At 42.7% G+C, this 19823-nt stretch overlaps 1 protein-coding gene across 2 annotated transcripts in view; it reads right to left on the bottom strand.

Moving 5' to 3' along the window:
- Positions 1 to 19823, bottom strand: part of LOC131684136 (polyhomeotic-proximal chromatin protein-like) — a 138813-nt gene that overhangs the window by 16717 nt on the left and 102273 nt on the right. For both annotated transcript variants that reach the window (XM_058966720.1, XM_058966719.1), the window contains exon 8: positions 15286 to 16008. In XM_058966720.1, coding sequence (XP_058822703.1) covers positions 15286 to 16008 — 723 coding nt within the window. The remainder of the gene's footprint in view (positions 1 to 15285; positions 16009 to 19823) is intronic.

A 19823-nucleotide genomic window follows, 5' to 3' on the forward strand; every position in this document is an offset into this window, starting at 1 on the left:
CTTACACAACATTCACTCCTCAGCAGTCCAAAACATCCTGGACAAATGTAATAGGCGCGACAATGAACTTGTTGTTGGTGATTATAATCTTCCTCATCTTCGGTGGATTTTTGATGACGATTATAAGTGCTACCATTCTGAAAATGCAACATCGGAACAATAGACGGCCATCACAGAAACCAGAGAAACGTTGGTCGATCTGCTCTTTTAGTAACGTTAATGGACGGACCCTCGATTAAGCTTTCGTTAATGACACAACGCCAAATATAAGGCGTTGCGAATATACCTTTCAAGCCTGTGTCATCAAGAGGGCGGATTCTATCCGTGACTTGGGAGAAAACTTCGTTTCGCTGACCACATCACTGCAACAATGGCGAAGGCTTTTGCAACGTTGGAGTCCCGCCGTACTTTCTTGCAAAGGATGTTCACTTTCGATATATTGTGACAAATGCGATGATATAAAGAATCGTCCGCTTCTGTGGATTTCTAGACACTGTACAGCATATGGGCAGGACAATCCGGTAGACAGATGTTGTAGCAAATTCAACAAAACTGCTTTAGTTTATTACTTCCACAGTACTAAATCTAGTTATAAGTTAGCAATTAGAAATTTTCAACATTAACCTAGCAATAGCATTAAGTGTAATCTGTACGGTATAAACTGAAGACGTAATAATAAATAAAATTATTCGTCCAGCTGTTCAGTATCTCCTGGTAGACCATATCAACTTAGGACGAGACTCGCGGATAGCTGTTTTCTTTTCCTTTTTTTTATTTTTCATTCCGAATACTACTCACATCGTCGCTGTTGTGCTATCTTATGACAAACGCCATTTTGGGGTAAACTGAGTTAGATATGCCACATTACTTGTCTAAAAGATCTCTACAAAGTGGTGTTTACAAAATTTTGACATTCTGCTTGTTTACTGAAATATAGCGAGAAACGTGCTGAGAAATTTTCAATCTTTTGCTTCAAATGACTGTTTTTGGGGATTGGCTCAAATTATCTTGATGTATAAGATGTTTTTATATGTAAAACTATCTGATAAATACAATGGCATAATCATTTTCAAAACAAAAATGCACGAACTGTGAGAAAATGCAATTTAAGTTTTAAACTGGAAATATAGCATATTTGGCAACACTGTAACCAAAAATAACTATTTTTTCTAGATTCCCTGACTCATTTACTTCAAAATGCATCATACCGATTGTTTATAGACCAAATGAAGCCAAAGATATGAATAAAAGTTAATGCAGCAGGATTCCGTTTTTGGCAACAATTTTATTTTTTTCAGTTGCCAAAACCGGAACCATGCTAAAAATGGAACCTTTTTTTAAACTTTAGATTTTCAATTTACGATTTCAAAAATGTTTAAAAGATTTTTAATCATATGTTAAATGGAATGAGATGGAAGAAAAAATAAGCAAATTCAATTTTATTCGTGTTTTTATCAAATTCAGGCGTCGTACGGTGGGGCAGAATGCTACTTTCGACGCTCAACACTTCTAGCACCTTGGGTATATATCCTGGAGGATTAGTGTTTTTAGAAAAGTATCTTAGATGGAACTGATAATTATTTTGACAACTTTGGTTTTGATCTAGATAAGTAGAAACTGATCTAGATCAGTTCTATCTTTTGACAGAGGTGTTCTATCAAAAAACTTTTTTCGGCAAAGTTGTTTCATATTTTTATCACATGTACTAAAGACTTATAACTTATGTAGATGGCGCTACATGACATTTTAAAAAATACTTGAAAAAATGAATTTTAACATTTTTTATTAAAAATATATCTAGAAATAAATGTTTTATTCCTAAATCTTCGCAAAAACACAATAATAAAAAAAAAGCTTCGAAGTGTGATAAATGTTATCATGACATTTGCTCCTGGGATTGTTATCTTTTCTTTCGTGAATTTAATTGAACAATTTTGTTAAAAAACATAGCTCTTTTAAAAAATACATAAATTTTGTTCTCTATAACTAACCAATCGTCGATCTTCCAATTGGAATTGATAGATTGAAAATCAAATTGAAATGTTTGAAGATAGTTAGGTTTAAAGAAAACCTGTATAAATCTCTTGCAACTATCCAAACAAAAGGGATTGAAACATCAGTGCTGCTGTGAAAATGTGCTCCAAAAAAATTTCCAAAAATCTCTAGAACAATGCTTTTGCGAGAAATCAACACATCAAAAGATAATATAAGCAACACTATTTTTCAAGAGCCACCCTACCTTAAATCTTTAAAAAAAATCATAACAGATTAACCATTATAGATAGTCTTGTTTATTTAGCAAACTTGTTTTAATTCATTTGTGTTATTATATTGTAAGGCATTTCGCAGGTAAAATTCACACATCTAAACAGTCGATACTTTGAACACCCCAACCACAAGGACCACCCTAATTCCATTCATTTGAAAAAAAAATCGCCAAAAAAAACTAACAAATGTTCCAAAGCTAAACCAAACTATTTGGGGGCCATCAGTTTTGTAATCCCAAATACGTCTTTGGGACGCACCATGGTCAGCTTTCGATATGTACTGAAAAATTAGTGCCAAGTATTTTGTTGACGTCGTAATAATTCAAAGAGAAAGAAGCTCACAATGTCACTAAGGTTCTATTGAAAATTTTCTCCAGAACTAGTCTTATTATGCAGTGTAGCGCATTCCTCTGTACTTGACTCTTAAAGTGCTCTGGGTCTTACTATAAAAATTGATTCCGTCAGACACTAGTTACACTGTTACCAGTTATATTGTACATACATAATACATTTCTATACTTATTGTGATCATTAAACACAACACGTATAGTGTACAATATAGTTAACCCTTAAATAAATAACACTGTTTTAAAACAACATTGCGAAAAACATCTCAAAATTATCACAGTAATGAATTGAAACTATGAGACAATTTTAACAAAATTTAAAAAAAAATGATTTGCCCCTTTGAGGGTTAATATGACTTCCATGTTTGGTAATAAAGGCAAATGTGATGTCAATTGATATGAAAAAATATTTTGCACAGTTTTAAAAGACATTATATGTACAACAAGAATGTTGCCAAAAACGGAACCCATTTATTGCCAAAATCGGGGTGTGCCAAAATGGGAGCAAGCCAAAAACGGAACGTGCCAAAAACGGAATCTTACTGTATTCGATGATTTTTTTCTATGGAAAACTTTCTATGCACGACTATGACACGCCATACAAATTTTATTATCAATACACACCTATGGCACGTGTGAGATCGACTTTTGTTTACATTTTTAATGAAAACTCGCAAAGTAATTAACCGGTTTTCGTAATATTTGAGAGATTAATACAGAATAGATAGAGGCATCAATCGTCTTCTTTGAAATGTTTATATCATTTATAAGTTTCAAGATATTCAAACTCAAACTTTAAAAATCGTTTTTCTCGAAATGTGCAAAATGGCGCTTGTCATAAGATAGCACAACAGCGACGATATACGCTCGCATTCTGGTTCACATATCGCTCACATTCCATCTCATTCTTGCCCACACTGCTTCAAAATGACGTTTGGGCGCTGGATCAATTTGACACTTGTTTTTTCTCTATCCGCATGTCCCGTCCCAGGTTTCAAGTTTCAACTACAGACAGTTTACACCAGCCCTCTATCAAGGACGACGTCTCTGTACAACCAGCATCACTGCCAAGAAAATCAAAACATTAATTTTGAATCGAATGATTAAAAGCTGTAATTAGTTACTAAATGTTGTTTTTTTGAATAATATCGTGTATAGTGCCGAACACAATTCTTTGTTTGAGGCTATACAGCTATAACGCCCCATATATGTAGGTCGCTGTCAAACTCCATATGATGGTATAGGGTTGCCAGGAGGCTGGTTTATGCACAGACTAGCGAAGTGTCAAAAATTGCAGCCAAACGGACTCAAGGTGGCCAGATAGAATTCCTTAATATCGGTAGGGTCACTAAAAGTTTATCGGTAGTTATCGGTAGGCCGGGTTGTTGTCCCAAAAACGTAGTGTTGACATAGAATTGTAAAATACTGAAAACACAGATCTCAGACCAAATCCAACCCAAAAAATGAATGTTGAGTAAATCCAAATGTGTCCAAAATCAATAAAAATCGGTAGTTTTCGGTAGGGATAACAAAATATCGGTAATTTTGCCTTGGTCGTCTGTGAATCAGTAGGGAAGACCAAAATCTGTAGGACTACCGATAAATCGGTAGGTCTGACCACCCTGAACGGACTATCGAAAAGCGCAGCCAAACGAGCAGGAGGGTTTTGTGAACCGGCCGACAAGAACTCAATGCAAAGCTAATAAGATCTTCCGTGATGCCTGTTTACGTCCATGGTTTCTAATTTAACTGTTTTTATCTCCGCAAGTCTTTGTATAAAGAGTAGTTTCAACCATTCAACTATAGTCTACATTAAAGACGCTGAATCTTTCGCAATCTCTATCTTTTTCTTATTATATATTTGTCAGTGTCATTCCAATCGAACACGAGAACTGTCAAAAATACTCAATCCGTGAAAAAATCGTTTCGAATCCTTCTGGAACGAGGGCTATTGACAGGTCTCGTGCTCGATTGGAATGACACTGACAGATAAATGGTAAACAAACGATAGACGTGTCGAGTCTTTATCCAGAGGGATTCAGTGTCGTTAGTCTACGCTATTGGCTCGAGTAACGATATCGCAGTAGGTGCGAAAGTAGTCGATGGCCTTCCACCGTAATGCATTGGCTGGCATTCGCACTAAAAACAGCGCTAGCAGCATAGGGTAAACAGGTCTAATACGCCCCCCTTAAGCAAAAATAGCTATATTTCACTGCCATCTTTCGTCTGTTTTCTGTTCTGTGCGGTTTAAATTGCTCGTTTCCAGCGCATAGAAAATGAAATGAAAATTAAGCTTTTGAATATGTAAAACTTGGCGAAGCGCTTTGGAATTAATTGCACGAGTGTTAAATCCATTATTAGCCCTCCGAAAGTGGCGCTTATGGCCCACTGAACGAGCAGCCGCTGGTGCCCTAACGCGCTTTCCCCCCATTTTAAATGGAATTCTCAAAGTTCCATTTGCAAAAGTTGTCTTGTTGGAATATTTCCTTGCAGTGAAAATTGGTGGCAGACCTCGACACCAACCGGTCGGCTCGTTGTGGGGGCTAGATCTACCACCGAGGACTACAACGAGTAGATTGCGGAGAAGCGGGAAGCTAAATGGCTCCTAGTATCGTGACAAAACTGGGAGCTTATTGGTTCACGAAACAGACCTCGGTACCGAGAGAAATTCCGCCACATTCTGTAGTCCTTGACTGACGGACTGGAGAGTGTGCGAGAAGTATCCCCATAGCGACTACCAGGCGATTTGTTACCGTATCGGCCAATGGAACCTTGGTGCACCACGGAGAAGCACGACCGACAGGCTAAAGTGGAAGACGAAAGTCTTTAACAAAAATCTCTTTGTTGGACCACTTCGGCGAACAGCGTAATCAAGTACGTTGAAGCGGCTGATCTAACATCAAGAGGGATTGTGACGGTTTGTGACGTTAAAATGCCACGAAAACTGGAGCCATGCAGTAGACGCGCAGCTTACTGGTAAAATGAGTAGCTCAGTACGCTACACGCTGCTCGTCTTAGAGCCAGAAGGCGGGTTCAAGAAGTGAGAGACGAGTGCAAGCAACGTTTCGAGATGGTAGGGATGCTTTTAAAACGGGAGATCAAGCTTAGCAAGCTAGTTTGTCATAAGTAGATGTGCTGAGAAGAAGACGCCTATCCCTGGGGGACGCGTACTGAGTCGTCATGACGAAGATGAGGGCCCGTCGACACCCGCTGAAATATGCCTGGGTAAGCTAAAGATGATCGTTGAGGGTCTCTTCCCGAAGCACGATTCAACTACCTGGCCACCGACACCGTACGGCAAAGAAAGTGCAAATACAGCGGAGTGACAACCTCTGGTCCGGATGGAATACCAATCGTGGTGCTGAAAGCTGCGATCCTGGCGTATCCGGACATGTTCAGGATGCTACTGCAGAAGTGTTTAGATGATGGAATTTTCCTCGAAATGTGAAAGGTACAGAAGCTGATGTTGCTGCCAAAGTCAGGGAAGTTACCGGGCCATCCAGCCTCGTATGGGCCAATGCTGGAATGCCAGATCCTGAAGAGCTACTATCAGAGTAGAGTACTGCTGTACCAGACGAACGAAGGGCAGAAGGCAATGCGAGTCGCAGTAGGCGTTGCTCAGGGCTCCATTCCCTGTCCAACTCTTTGAAACGGGATGTACGATGGAGTCTTAACACTGCGGCTGCCCGGGAATGTCAAAATCGTGTGTTTCGCAAACGACGTGTCACTAACAGTGATGAGTGAGACACTTGGAGAAGTGGAGGAGTCGGTGACGCAGACAACAGACGCGATCGAGAGCTGGATGAACGAGGTCAAGCTGCAAATAGCTCACCACAAGACGGGTGCGTTGCTGGTCAACAACTGCAAAGCGGTTCAGCGAATACAGATCACCGTCGAAGGGCACATGATTTCTTTCAACCGTGCACTAACGCAATTGGTAGTAACAATCGACGACCGGTTGAGCTTTAACAACCACGTTGATTACACCTGCGAAAAGTCGATCTGTTATTTAGTGTTTCGTCATCGACACAGCGATATGGGATTCTTGCCTGAGATGTGGCGCAGAATACCAAGCTGAACCGCGAAAAGCTGAACAGGATGTTCCGACTGGTGGTCGTACGAGTTACGATTGCGTACAGAATAATATTTTTGGAGGCAGTATGCGTTATCACCGAGATGATCCTTATCTGCATCACCCTTGCGGAGGATATCAAGTGCTACAATCAATGAAACGCCAGTAACGTGAGGAAGATGATGGTGACGTGGCAGCAGGAATGGGACAATACGGTGAAAGGAAAGTGGACCTACCGGCTCATCCCAAACCTGTCGACGTGGGTCAATAGAAAGCACGAAGAGATGACCGGCTGCTTCAGGAAGTATCTTCATCGGTTCAGGTACACAACCTCATCATTGTGCCCGGAGTGTGAGAACATTAAGAAGACACCAGAGTATGTGGTCTTCGAATATCCGAGGTTTAAAATGACGTGGAGGGAGCTACTTAAAACAGGAGGACCGGACATGAACCTGGATAATGTAGGCTACAGAATGACAAGCGACGTAAAGACGTGGAACGCAGTCAACAGAGTTATGATGTAGATCATGACCGTCTTATAGCAGCAACGGTTTCAGGAGAGCAATCACCGCCAGGGGTCTCTCCACAGGAATAAGCTAGATCCACTACCGAGGACTAGTCGAGTAGACTGCAACAGAGCACCGAATATGGGTCGTCGAAACGCCAGCGATCCGGACGCCACGCTTCATCCGGAATCGCCAGACCGACCAAGGCACCCCAAACGGAACCGATGTCTTCATAATTAATTGGTGGATTCTACTTACAAGTGCATTGATCACTTCGTTTGGATGGGTAGGTCCTACTAGTTTTCACCTTTTTTTACCTTGGGTATGTTGGCTGGTCCAGGGACTGAGTGCAGGACTGGCACCTGAGAGAATGTTGATTGTTTCACTCGATTAGTCACTTTGGCTCTTGGAAATGACGAATCGCTTCCCCAGATCGGCGTGGCATGTTCGAGTTGAATACCCTGTGGTTCAAATGGGCTTACAGATGGAGCAGACCGAGTCGTTCAGAGAATTTGTCGTCTACGAGAGTAGAGACGAATATCTCGCATGTATCTAATGAAGGAAGATTTTTTTGTGGAACTTACCAATACTGTTAGCATATTTTGCCATATTTATTAATAGACGATTGATCCGCTTTAGAACTACGACGAGACGAAAATGGAGAATAAGAAAAAAGACAGAAGGGGTTCGAAATTTGTTTAGTAAAGGTAACGACAACTCAAAAGCGCTAGCTGAAGAGCATTTTGTAGGAGTCGACAAACTAGAGAACGCGATATCTCACTTTTCGAAACAAATATGCACAAACCGGTGTTTTTACTTGTCAGACAATCGCCACTCGCCGAGCTCCTCACACAATGCTTCAACGACATTGTCGGTGAAAACGGCCATGCTGGCTAACCTGTCATCAGACCATGATACAGTGACATATTTCCATCCTGTTGGTGAACTGGAATCATTGTACCAATTTCAAAGCAAAACTCGAGTGACGCGGGTTCAGCTGCCTTCCGTACTATCGAACTAGAGTAGAACACGGGGGTCTTGACAAACGACAGCACGAGTTCAGATCTGGTCACACATTGCGGAGTTGTTACCCGACCGTTATGAGCACTGTCCGATAGTGCTTGTCCAACCTTATGATACCACCTGGCGGTATGGAATCGTTCGAACACTCCAGGAATGACCGATACGTAGTAGAACGATCAACATTCTGAGCAGTTTTTGACAGAAAGAACATTATGATCCAACGAATAAGACATGCGTGTCTAGGCTGAATATTTTGAAAATTATTGAATCCAAATTCCCACGAGATCAACGGCCCTTTTGGCGGCTAGTTGGGTCCGCCGTTGTTACCATGCGACTGCTTTACGGTACGGTGCTCGTAATCAGAGGAAGAGATGCTCGCACCCGAAGCATACTGGGCGAGTCCAATCGCAACCAATACGAACCAAAACCCCAATTCGCATGGGACATCAAGAAACGCGTGGAAACTGAAGACCAAGGTGCTTAGAGTTATAAGGTGAATCGTCTTTGGCAGTAATTAGGTGAGGAGTGAAGTAAGCGTGCAGCATACTGCGGGGAAGAAAAATGACAGCGAACAACTTTGTTTACCGCCTGAAATCTAAGCAAACATATGGAGAGAAATAGTAAACAATGTTGTTAGCTGTCGTTTCTAAAACCAACATGGCTGATCGGCGTTTTTGAAGATCGTATCACCTGAGAATAAAAACTCCTTGCTGAAGACTCTTCGGAAATTGTTCGTCCAGCTGTTCAGGATCTCCTAGCAGATCGTTTCAACCATTCAACTATCGTCGGCACTATTGGCTTGAAAGACTATCGAAGTAGGCGCAAAAGCATTCGGAGAACGATCAACAGTAGCTTGGCCTTCCCCGCAATGCGATGCAAGGGCATTCGCACTAAAACAGCGCTAGCAGCATACCAAACGTCTAGTGATTTACTGGTCATGTCCGATTCGGATAGCTGTTTGGGAGCCATCGCCACCAGTGTACGACTGCTACAGAGCACGGTAGACGTCCGTCATATAGGAATCAGGAATCAGAATATATTGGCTCAAATGGCACGTTCCCCGTACATAGTCGGGGATTTGTGCCTTGCCGTGTGTTTTCATCATTTCCTGAGTGGAAGGAAAGGACAAGGAGGAGTGGGGAAGTAGAATTGGAAGGGTGGGAAAAATAACAGCACAAAACAAAAATAAACAACAGGTAAGTTAAACTCACAAGTAGTTCAACTTGCCTGCGAATAATCCTAAAGCTCTTTACCACATTGGATAAGAAACTTTAGTATGTCTCTGAGTTTCAGTCGACCAAACATGGTTTCGTCTATATAAGGACGGCTGAAGACTCGAAATCGCAATTGCGCTAGCGCTGGACAGTTGCATATCAGATGATATGAGGTTCCGTAGTCGGATTCACAAAGATCACATGAAAAAGACTCAGCGCGCTGAATAGTTGCCATGTGATAATTGAGTTTGCAGTGGCCGGTTAAAGCCCTGGTCAGCATGCCGCAGTGTAGCTTCGAAAAATGTAAGAGATTTTTCGAAACCACTGGGCATGGTTGTTCTAGAAACGCCTTTGTTTGGCGACACGTTTGTAGATTTCTCCAATAATTGCGGTGCTCGGACAAAGCCCAGGACCGTATTTTTTCCCTTATCCAACTTGTCGAAATTGGCAGGGCGGGCTCAGGACCAACGAAGTCAATCGCTGAACCTGCCCTGGCCAATTCGTCAGCCCATTCATTTCCAGTAATACCGCAATGTCCGGGCACCCAGACAAGGTAGATAGTGTTGACAATGCTTAGTTCTTCGATTTGGGTTCGGCACGCGATCACTAGCTTGGACCGGGATTTGTCTGAGCTAAGGGCCTTGATTGCAGCCTGACTATCGGAGCAGAAGTTTATAACTCTGCCGGACAAACTCAGTTGAAGGGCCGATTGCACCCCGCACATAATCGCAAAGATTTCTGCTTGGAATACAGTACAATATCTACCTAGTGAGTGAGATTGTTCCAATCTCATTTCACGACAGTAGACACCAGCACCAGCACGTCCCTCCATCAGAGAACCGTCAGTGTAACAGACTACTTGCGTTTGTTGTTGTCTTTCCATAAAGCCAGACAACCACTCCTCTCGAGAGGGAATCTTCACATGGAATGTCCTGTAAGGAAAACTACAAGTGAGTGTAATATCGCTGGGAGCAAGAATATCTTCACCCCATGTAACCATTTGTGACCACAATCGTATATGACTGGTAGCAAGATCAACATGATTACTGTTCCAAAGCCCAGTAACCTGCAGTCTGTATGCACATGATAGTGCTTCTTGTTTTAAGTGTATGTGTAATGGTTTGATATTTAGAAGTGCCTCAAGAGCAGCAGTCGGAGTCGTGGTGAAAGCACCAGTCAACGCCATGAGCGCCATTCTTTGCAGATGGTTTAGCTTTGACTGGACTGTCACCACCTCTCCCCTCTGCCACCACACAAGGCATCCGTATGACAGTATTGGACGTACAATTGTCGTGTAAATCCAATAGATGTATTTAGGTTTGAGACCCCAGGTCTTTCCAAAAGTTCGTCTGCACTGCCCGAAGGCCATGCACGCTTTCTTGACTCTGAACTCAATGTGAGCAGACCAATTCAGTTTGGAATCCAATATGACTCCAACGTATTTGACTTGATCCGCACACAGTAGCTCAGAATCAAAGAACTGCAAGGGACGAACCCCGGTTGTTATTCGCTTCTTCGTGAAAAGAACCATTGAAGTTTTGCTTGGGTTAACTGATAGTTTAACTTGTCGACACCACTGTTCGACAGCTCTTAATGCCTGTTGCATCAAGTCAAAGATTGTTCCGATGCAAAATCCAGTAATTAGTATTTGGTAATCGTCAGCAAACCCGTAGGTTGGAAATCCAAGCTCGTTGAGTTTCTTCAACAAGCCGTCAGCTACTAAGTTCCATAACAAAGGTGACAGAACGCCGCCCTGAGGACAACCGCAAATACTCAACTTCCGTATCTCAGCCTGTCGCAGTGACGAGCAAAGCATGCGGTTACTAAGCATTGCGTTTATCCAACCTGAGATACATGCAGGTATCCCATGACCGCGCGTCGCTTCCAGAATAGACTGGAAGGACACATTGTCAAAAGCACCCTCAATATCTAGGAATACACCCAAGCTAGATTGCTTGAGCGAGAAGGCTTTCTCAATGTTGTAAACAACATCGTGAAGCAGAGTGATCGTGGATTTCCCACACTGATATGCATGTTGCATTTTGTGCAGTGGATATTCAACTAAACTAACGTTCCTGATGCGATGATCGATTATCCGTTCCAAAGCTTTCAGAAGAAAAGAACTTAAGCTGATTGGCCTAAAACTCTTGGCTTCTTCATAGCTTGAGCGCCCCCCTTTGGGAATAAATCTAACAGTTATTTCTCGCCATGCTTTCGGGATATACCCGGTAGCAAGACTGGAAAGCAAAATCTTTTTCAAGACATGTTTAAGAATATCAAATCCCTTTTGCAGTAGCACGGGAAGTATCCCATCTTTTCCGGGTGATTTGTATGGAGCAAAGCTGTCAACTGCCCACTTGACCGATTCAGTGGAAACCAATGTGCGTGCTAACGCCCACGAGTCCGAATCACCAGAATGAGATCTGTGAACGTTGATCAACTCCGGATCGATACAGCCTGGAAAGTGTGTGTCGAAGAGACAATTAAGAACATCTTTTTCGTCCGTCACATAAACACCATCTCTGGTTTTCAAGGAGTTCATCTGAAAATCATTCGATTTGGAGAGAATTTTATTTAATCTGCTAGCCTCGTTCAGACTAGAGACATTAGTGCATAGGCTTTGCCAGCCAGCCCGTTCTGCAGATCTAAGACATTTCTTATATGCACTACGAGCTGACCTGAAAGCCCTGGAGTCATCACGCTGACGCCGATTCCAAGCTCTTCTCATAACTTTCTTCATTCTTTCAAGCTCAGCCCTCCACCAAGGGGTTCCCCTAGTCGATTTAACAGTACGAAGTGGACAAGCTTCTTCGTAGGATGCTAATATGAATGAGTTTGTCGTATCCACGACGTCATCTAAGTCGTCTAGTTGACTAATTGTTGGAAAATATCCATGAAATTTAGTCGCCAAGTTTTCCAAAAAGAGGTCCCAGTTTGTAGATTTAGGATTACGATAGGTCACCACATTGAAGGTGACATCAAAATGCTCGAAAAATATATATTTATGATCGGATAGAGACGGTTCAGTTTCATTTGGAACCTGCCAATTTCCCAGTTCATGCAAAATTCTATCAGAGCAAAGTGTTATGTCTAACACCTCCTCCCTCCCAGACCTCGCAAAAGTTGGTCGGTTTCCCACATTCAGAATATGGAGATTTGTACTACTTATGTACTCCATCAGTTCAGAGCCTCTCAGATTGATGTCTGAGCTGCCCCAAATGATGTGATGAGCATTCGCATCACTGCCGATAATGAGCGGAAGCCCATTTCTGCTACAATATGATACAACGCTTTTGAAATCATCAGAAGGAGATGATTCGTTATGCGGTAGGTATGCTGAACAATATATATATTTTTTGTCTACGTTTTCGACAGTCAATGTAACTGTGACAACACAGATATCGCGAGTTGTGAGCTCCGATATGAGACACGCGTCAATAGCCTTATTTGCAAGAATGCAAGCACGAGGCATTTCACGTGGGTTAGTCATGCCTGTCTTGTTGTAAGCAATGAAGGCAGTGTTAAGTAACTTTCCAAAATAGAAGTTTCCTTTATGGAAATACGGTTCTTGAACCAATGCTATGGAAGCTTTACCTTCCTGCATGAGTCGAGATAAATTCATAGTTGCTGTACGTTTATGTTGGAGATTGACTTGTGCTATTCTAACCATTTTTGATTAGAGAACTGTACATTTCATCTCCAACACAAATTGCACAACAACTAGAGGACACCAAGCGAGTTGGGATGTTAACGCATTTAGCGAGCCATATCAGGTTTAAATGGGACATGATCATTTGATTCCCACGATTTGCGAAGAAAATAATGGTCCACTGTGTCAGAGATTCGCATAACACAGCAAGGGTAAAACCCAAAATGCTCCGTGCGCGACTGGCATATTTTAGACCCTCCAATCATTAAGTCCTCGGCACGGAACTACACCTTGACTTAGGGTCTCCTACTTTCAGTCGCCTCCTACGACATGGCAGCAGGACTCCAGTGGCTCAATTCTAGGCCGGATACCACACGGCCTCTGGGCAGGTTCATCTGTACACATCGAAATTTGATAATCGAAACTCAACAAAACTTCACCGAAGTACCATCAGCCGAGAGTCTCTGCAAACCCCCAGCCAACAAAAATTCGGCAAAATTAAGTGGATCATCGGTGAAAAAAATCGGTGTGTAGAGTGAACGTTCCGCTGCGTAATGCAGCATACTGGGGAGTTCGCCCGACTTTTCCCAGGCTCCGTTCGCCATTGAGAATGTTTTAAACCCCCTCAACAATTTTACCCATAGCACGGGTCGCATGACACTATGGAATTGGGGTTCCCTGTTTGGTAGATTTTTACCACTGAAACAGGTAGTCCGTAGTGTTATTCTTAGCCGGTTGAAACAACCACTACCGACACTACACGGCTTATCTAGGCTGTTCGGTGAAAGAAGCTGACATTGAAGAACAGCTTCCATATTTAGATGGGCGAACAGCCGCAGAAGGAAGGAAGGAAGGAAGGATAACGGGAGGAGAGGGATTTGGGCTAAGCGCTTATTTAAAGGCGGCGCTGACTCGCCTTGTCAGGGCTGCTTTAGGGCATGTGGTATTTAGGCCTAGGACGTATAGGGCCCACTACCTCGTCCTACCACACCCGCAGTCAGCCCCCGCTGCTGGTTCGGGTCGCGAATCACAACTAGTTGCTATCGCGATTAAGTATTATCCACCACCTATGACCCGCCCGGTTGCTTGCAGCTCAGCTTCCCACGTAGCGTTCCTCCACCACCACGGGGCCCGGGGCCTGAGAATAAAAACTCCTTGCTGAAGACTCTTCGGAAATTGTTCGTCCAGCTGTTCAGGATCTCCTAGCAGATCGTTTCAACCATTCAACTATCGTCGGCACTATTGGCTTGAAAGACTATCGAAGTAGGCGCAAAAGCATTCGGAGAACGATCAACAGTAGCTTGGCCTTCCCCGCAATGCGATGCAAGGGCATTCGCACTAAAACAGCGCTAGCAGCATACCAAACGTCTAGTGATTTACTGGTCATGTCCGATTCGGATAGCTGTTTGGGAGCCATCGCCACCAGTGTACGACTGCTACAGAGCACGGTAGACGTCCGTCATATAGAACTTCGGTGCAAAAAGTTTGACAATACAAATATCAAAATCGCATTGATTAGGGGAGTTTGCAAGTAGCCTTTGCAATGATGGGAAAAACTAGAAGATAATTTTAAAATATTTGCGTGAAATGAATCGCTACAGAACACCTCTGTATAAAATGCTACAGAACACCTACTATCGATTCAAAACAGGCTTATTTCCCGTAAGAAATACTTCGTGGCTCTAGCAAATGAGACCTGTTTAGTTTCATCTGAATCGAAGATGGTAGGGCATGATTTTTAATATATTTAGTCTCACTATGGCGGTAATTACTCGGATAGAATAAAATGATCCAAAGGAATATGCGGCAACGAGTCTAAGTAACTTTCAAAATCGCGCCAGCTATCACAATTCAGCACAAGCGGATACACGTTGCAAAATAAATCATTGCTTAAAATAACCACCAGAGCCGCATTATTCCGTATAGTTCCACAACGTTCTAAAATTCTAAATCTGCACAATGCATGTCATACTGATTGATTCTTCTACTCGTTTGACATGTAAAGCCAAGCCTACAAACTCGAAACTGGTTTTCGCTACCTTTTTTTATTTATCCCTCTAACACTGCATCATCTCATTAACTGCGCGGTTTCAATCGAAAATATTAGCATAGGTACATGCGCCACCAGCTCGCTTCACTTGCGACAGGAAGAGGGCGAACAAAACAAATAAAACAAAACAAAAAAAAAGCGGAAGCTAAATACTCACTCGGTGGCTCGTCACTGGTGTCCCAGTCGGGGTAGCGCTGCCGCTGCACCGGGAACGGTTCGTTCGATTCCAGTATCACAAAACCTTCGATGACATGCGTCAGGATGCTCGGTTTGATCATTGCCTTCGGTAGGCCACCCTTATCCGTTGTTCCGGTTTTGCTCTGGGGCAGCGTACCGGTACCGGTGCTGATGCTGGTGTTGGTAGCGGTCGCCAACGTCGGTGTCGCACTGACCACGGTCGTGGTCGAACCCGTAGTCGAGGGCAATCCATTTGCGTTGATACCGATGGCCTGAGAAGTGGCGGATGTTGCCGTCACTGTAGCTACACTGATCGCACTGGTGTTAGTGGCTGGAGAAGGCGCTGCTGTCGAAACCACCGAATTGCTGGTAGTGGTCGTCGTCAGCGTAGTGGTGGTTGTCGTTGTCTGCGGTGTCGTAGTGGTGGTACTTACTGCACCTGTCGATTCATCCGAGGAGGCAACAGCTGGTTGAGCCGAAGCCGCTGGCGCTGGACCAGACACGACTGTTGTTGCCTGCGAGATGGATACGGATGATGGTGTTGATGCTGCTGCTGCTGCTGTTGATACTGCTACTGATGATGCCGAGATCGGAATCAACGGGGATGCTGCTGGTGGAGACGACGAAGTGTCCATCGGCGTCGGAGCATTTAATTGCGCATCGGATGCGCTGTCTGCTGCGGCAGCAGTGTTTTGCACAGAATCTGCGAAAGGTACAATGGTAAGAGCATTAGTGCTTACTTAAACGTCGCTAACTCTAAACTAAACAGTAAAATAATAAACCCCCAAAGTAAACCCCAAAGCGCACGGCGCAAAACCAATTTGCGCGTCCCGCAGCCGAGAAGCGATAAATATTCGCAACAAACGCACTCATCACGCTTCCGTACCATTCAACGCAGCGGGGCTACCTCGCGACTGACGGCCCCCGTTATGTACTGACAATGAGCGGTCAGACGGGCAAAATTTCGCAAATGACTACTACCCGGCCACCTCACCGTGACGCGATAGAGCGAAAGAGACCGCGAGTCCCGAGATAGGAGAGGAGGCGAATTAATTTTACCGCACTGAGCACACACCAAAAAAAAATAAATAACATGCGAAACGAAAAGCGCAAAGCGACACCATAATATGTGGGAACACGCGGCGTCCAACGTGTGTGACTCAACTGCGCGGAAAACTTTTGCCTGCTGGCGGCAGTCAAAGGTAAGCAGGAAAGTACCATCCACAGCTGGATTGTACCGAGGGATACTAACTACTATCGTAGGAACTCACCCAGCTGCACACACAACATGGATCCCGTTTCCCCCACACAACCTAAGCCCTAATTTCGATCGAATTGCCGGGTGGAGACGGACGGTCTATTGACAAGACAAACAACATTGCAAACTTTGTTGCGAAAAAAGTTCACCAATCATCAAGCAATCACCTATGATGACGCAGTTCGCGAAGCCACTTTCGGGTGTTGAAGTGTATCTATTTTTACCAACTTCCAGTGACCACTTGCACCAGTCATCGATCCAACAGATTCCGATATGTCGGTCAATCGGTAATTAAAAACACGAGTGCTAATGATTTTTTTTCAGGTCCCCCACACGTAATCGTAATCATGTACCAACAGTTACAAGCTCGTTAGGCCGAATGGATGAAGGGAGGGGAGAGAAATTGACATGCAAATCTATATATTGAACATTCCAGTCAACGAGGAAAAAAATGAGAATGAGCATTTATAGCTAAACGAAGGGGGTTTGTGTTTGTAGGTACATACTTTCGGCATACTCTGGCGCGAGGTCGGGTTTCGCTATGCGCAGTGTCAAGTTCGATAATATAGGGGAGGCCTATGAGGCAAGACGGGCACGACAGGGAATATGATATGTTAGAACGGTTTTGTTGCCCCTTGCATATGCATACGGGTTATGAACGAACGGCAAAGTTTAGATACAGGCGTTGGTCATTGTTTAGGGAGCTATTTTCACAAATACTTCTCATGCTACGATCGAAATTTGAGCGGACTGAGTCATTGTTGAAAATAATAGTGAGGGGCTGCTCATGAATTATGCCACGCATTTAGGAGATGAGCGGGCGGAATTGTCCTATACACCCAGGTTTTTACGCGGATTTTCCAATTACCGCGGTTTTTACGCGGATTTTCCAATTAACGCGGTTTTTGCAAATTGCAAGTCCTTTTGAATTGAAAAGAGACTTTTTTCAAAAAAAAAATTCTAAGTCCTTTTAAATGCAAAGAACTTAGAAGAATTTTGGCAGTTTTTTATTTTGCGCGGATTTCGCAATTAACACGGTTTTTGCAAGTCCTTTTGAATGCAAAAGACTTAGAAGATTTTCGGAAAGATAGAAGATACGGGTCTGGAAGACTCCTTATGGCCCGCACCCCAACAATATGGGTATTTTCGGAATAGTCTTGAAGAGTAGGTGCCAGAAATTGATTTTTGACGCCATTTTGAAATCAAAGGTGGCGAGTTAATGCACACTCTATTTCAAAAGAATATTGGTAGCCGACACTGTACTTAGAAAATTGTCTACGCGCCATATGTTATTAGTGATAACGGTACAAGCCAACAGATGTTTTCCTGAGAAGCCGGTCGACGCAAATCTAAACAACAGCCACTGAAGCCACTGCAGAGGAACACCGCAGTCAGTTGGAGTAGGAACGTTAAGATTGTAAGACGTAGTATAGTATAAGTGTGTAGTATAAGTTTTTTTAAAATTGAAATAAATTAGTAATTTTTTTAACTGGCGACTTCCGGTTTAGCGAAATTCGCTATAACCCAATCATTATGGGTATTTTCGGAATGGTCTTTTTTCTGTGAGTGGTGTTAACCACTCCGCCATCGAGGAACTGTGATGATGCCATCACATGTTTCCAAAGTTTCGTGATCACCGCCGCAGCCTCAAATGCCTCCTAATTGACCCATCGACCCCCAATATCTCCTATAAGCAGATCGTCACCACTCCCTCTCATCGATCGGGCCAAATCTCTCTCATTATCTATTTTTAGGTCCAGTGGACTGCGCTCAAGGCTTAAGATATTTATTATCACTGTTTGCCCCCTTTCCTAAACCAGTCGCCGCCAGACCTGGCAGTGAAAGAGCTATGGAGGGGCATGTTGATGTATGCCCTCAAAGCCTATCGGCAGATGCTAACGACAAATCCAGCCGTTGATGGAATATTTGTTTGGACGCGAGTCTTTGTTTTTTTTTTCTTTTTTCGAGGATTTTTATGAACGTGTCCACTGGAAAACAGACAGAGAAAGAATGAATTCCAATAAAGGTGAATTTTCACCGCTTCTTCATTCACACCGTTCCGGTCATTCTTTCTCTGTCTGTTATCCAGTTGACACGTTCATAACAATGCACAGTAGTCCAGGAAGGAAACAATTGTTCACGTTTTCATATTTGGATTTAGAGATTTCAAATCTTCTATTGGCCTAAGCCGTTTTAGGGTGGTCCTAAAAATCGAAGTTACATTTTTACATTTCAAATTTTAGTTGAGATAGAACCATATTTTCTTCTGTTTAGAGTAATGTTTTTAGAGTGATTTCAATAACATAACTTAGGGTGTCTCTCGATAAATGTCCTTTTCAAATGTTGAAATGCCAGAACGGGACAAATCAAAATAGCCAATTTTAAATGCTTTTAAAAGGTGGTTTTGTCTACAATATATTAAAAAAATTGAGAACGCTTTTTAGGCTTTCTCAAATAAATCAATAAAGCATTTTTGCACGTAATCCTTCAGCGGACATATCAAAAAGTTTTACGCATATTCTGTGGTCTTCTTAAGACTCTTCAAGTTTCACATACATTTACATGTTTTTTTGTTGCAGATAGAGTAATTACCCTATTTTGGGCCTATCCATTAGGGTGCCGCGCTATGTCACTATTAGTGACAATAGTTGGAATGCAAAGAAATTGGGATCAATCTCTTTGCCTTTTTCCTTAAAACCAGTGTAATACAAAATGCCGATAAATTCTGAAATGCTCGTGTAAATGCTTTCCTTCGTTAGCTACCAACCCAGGGACAACTTGACAGATAGTACTTGTTTCATATATGTACCACCGATTTGATGGTGGCGCTAGTATGCCTTCTCTGTACGAATACTACGAACAACGAAAGGAAAAAGTTTCAAGAGAAAAGCGTGTTTCGTTACGTGTGTTACGAACGTCGCCAATGCGGCTAGAACAACATTTAGAAAAAGCTTATTCCAAAATGTGAATAAAGAAAAATATTATTAGAGAATGAATTTTTCCCTAACTGGAAACCGTCAGCAAAGTTAGATAAATTTTATTATAAATTTAGCTGGAAGTCGTTATTTTTAACAACCGGCTCGCTTCCTTCCGAAAAAATCCTTGGTGCTTTTTTCTCGAGAAATATAAATGAAAAACATTTTGGCCAATGAAAGTAAATCAAGCTTCGTGAACCTACGACATCTTGTTTCAATTCTAGTATTTTGATCGGGAAAATAAACAATATATGTAGGATTTTATACCTATTTAGCAAAATTCGT

Source organism: Topomyia yanbarensis, chromosome 2 (genome assembly GCF_030247195.1).
Source record: "Topomyia yanbarensis strain Yona2022 chromosome 2, ASM3024719v1, whole genome shotgun sequence".
NCBI classification, from domain to species: Eukaryota; Metazoa; Arthropoda; class Insecta; order Diptera; family Culicidae; genus Topomyia; species Topomyia yanbarensis.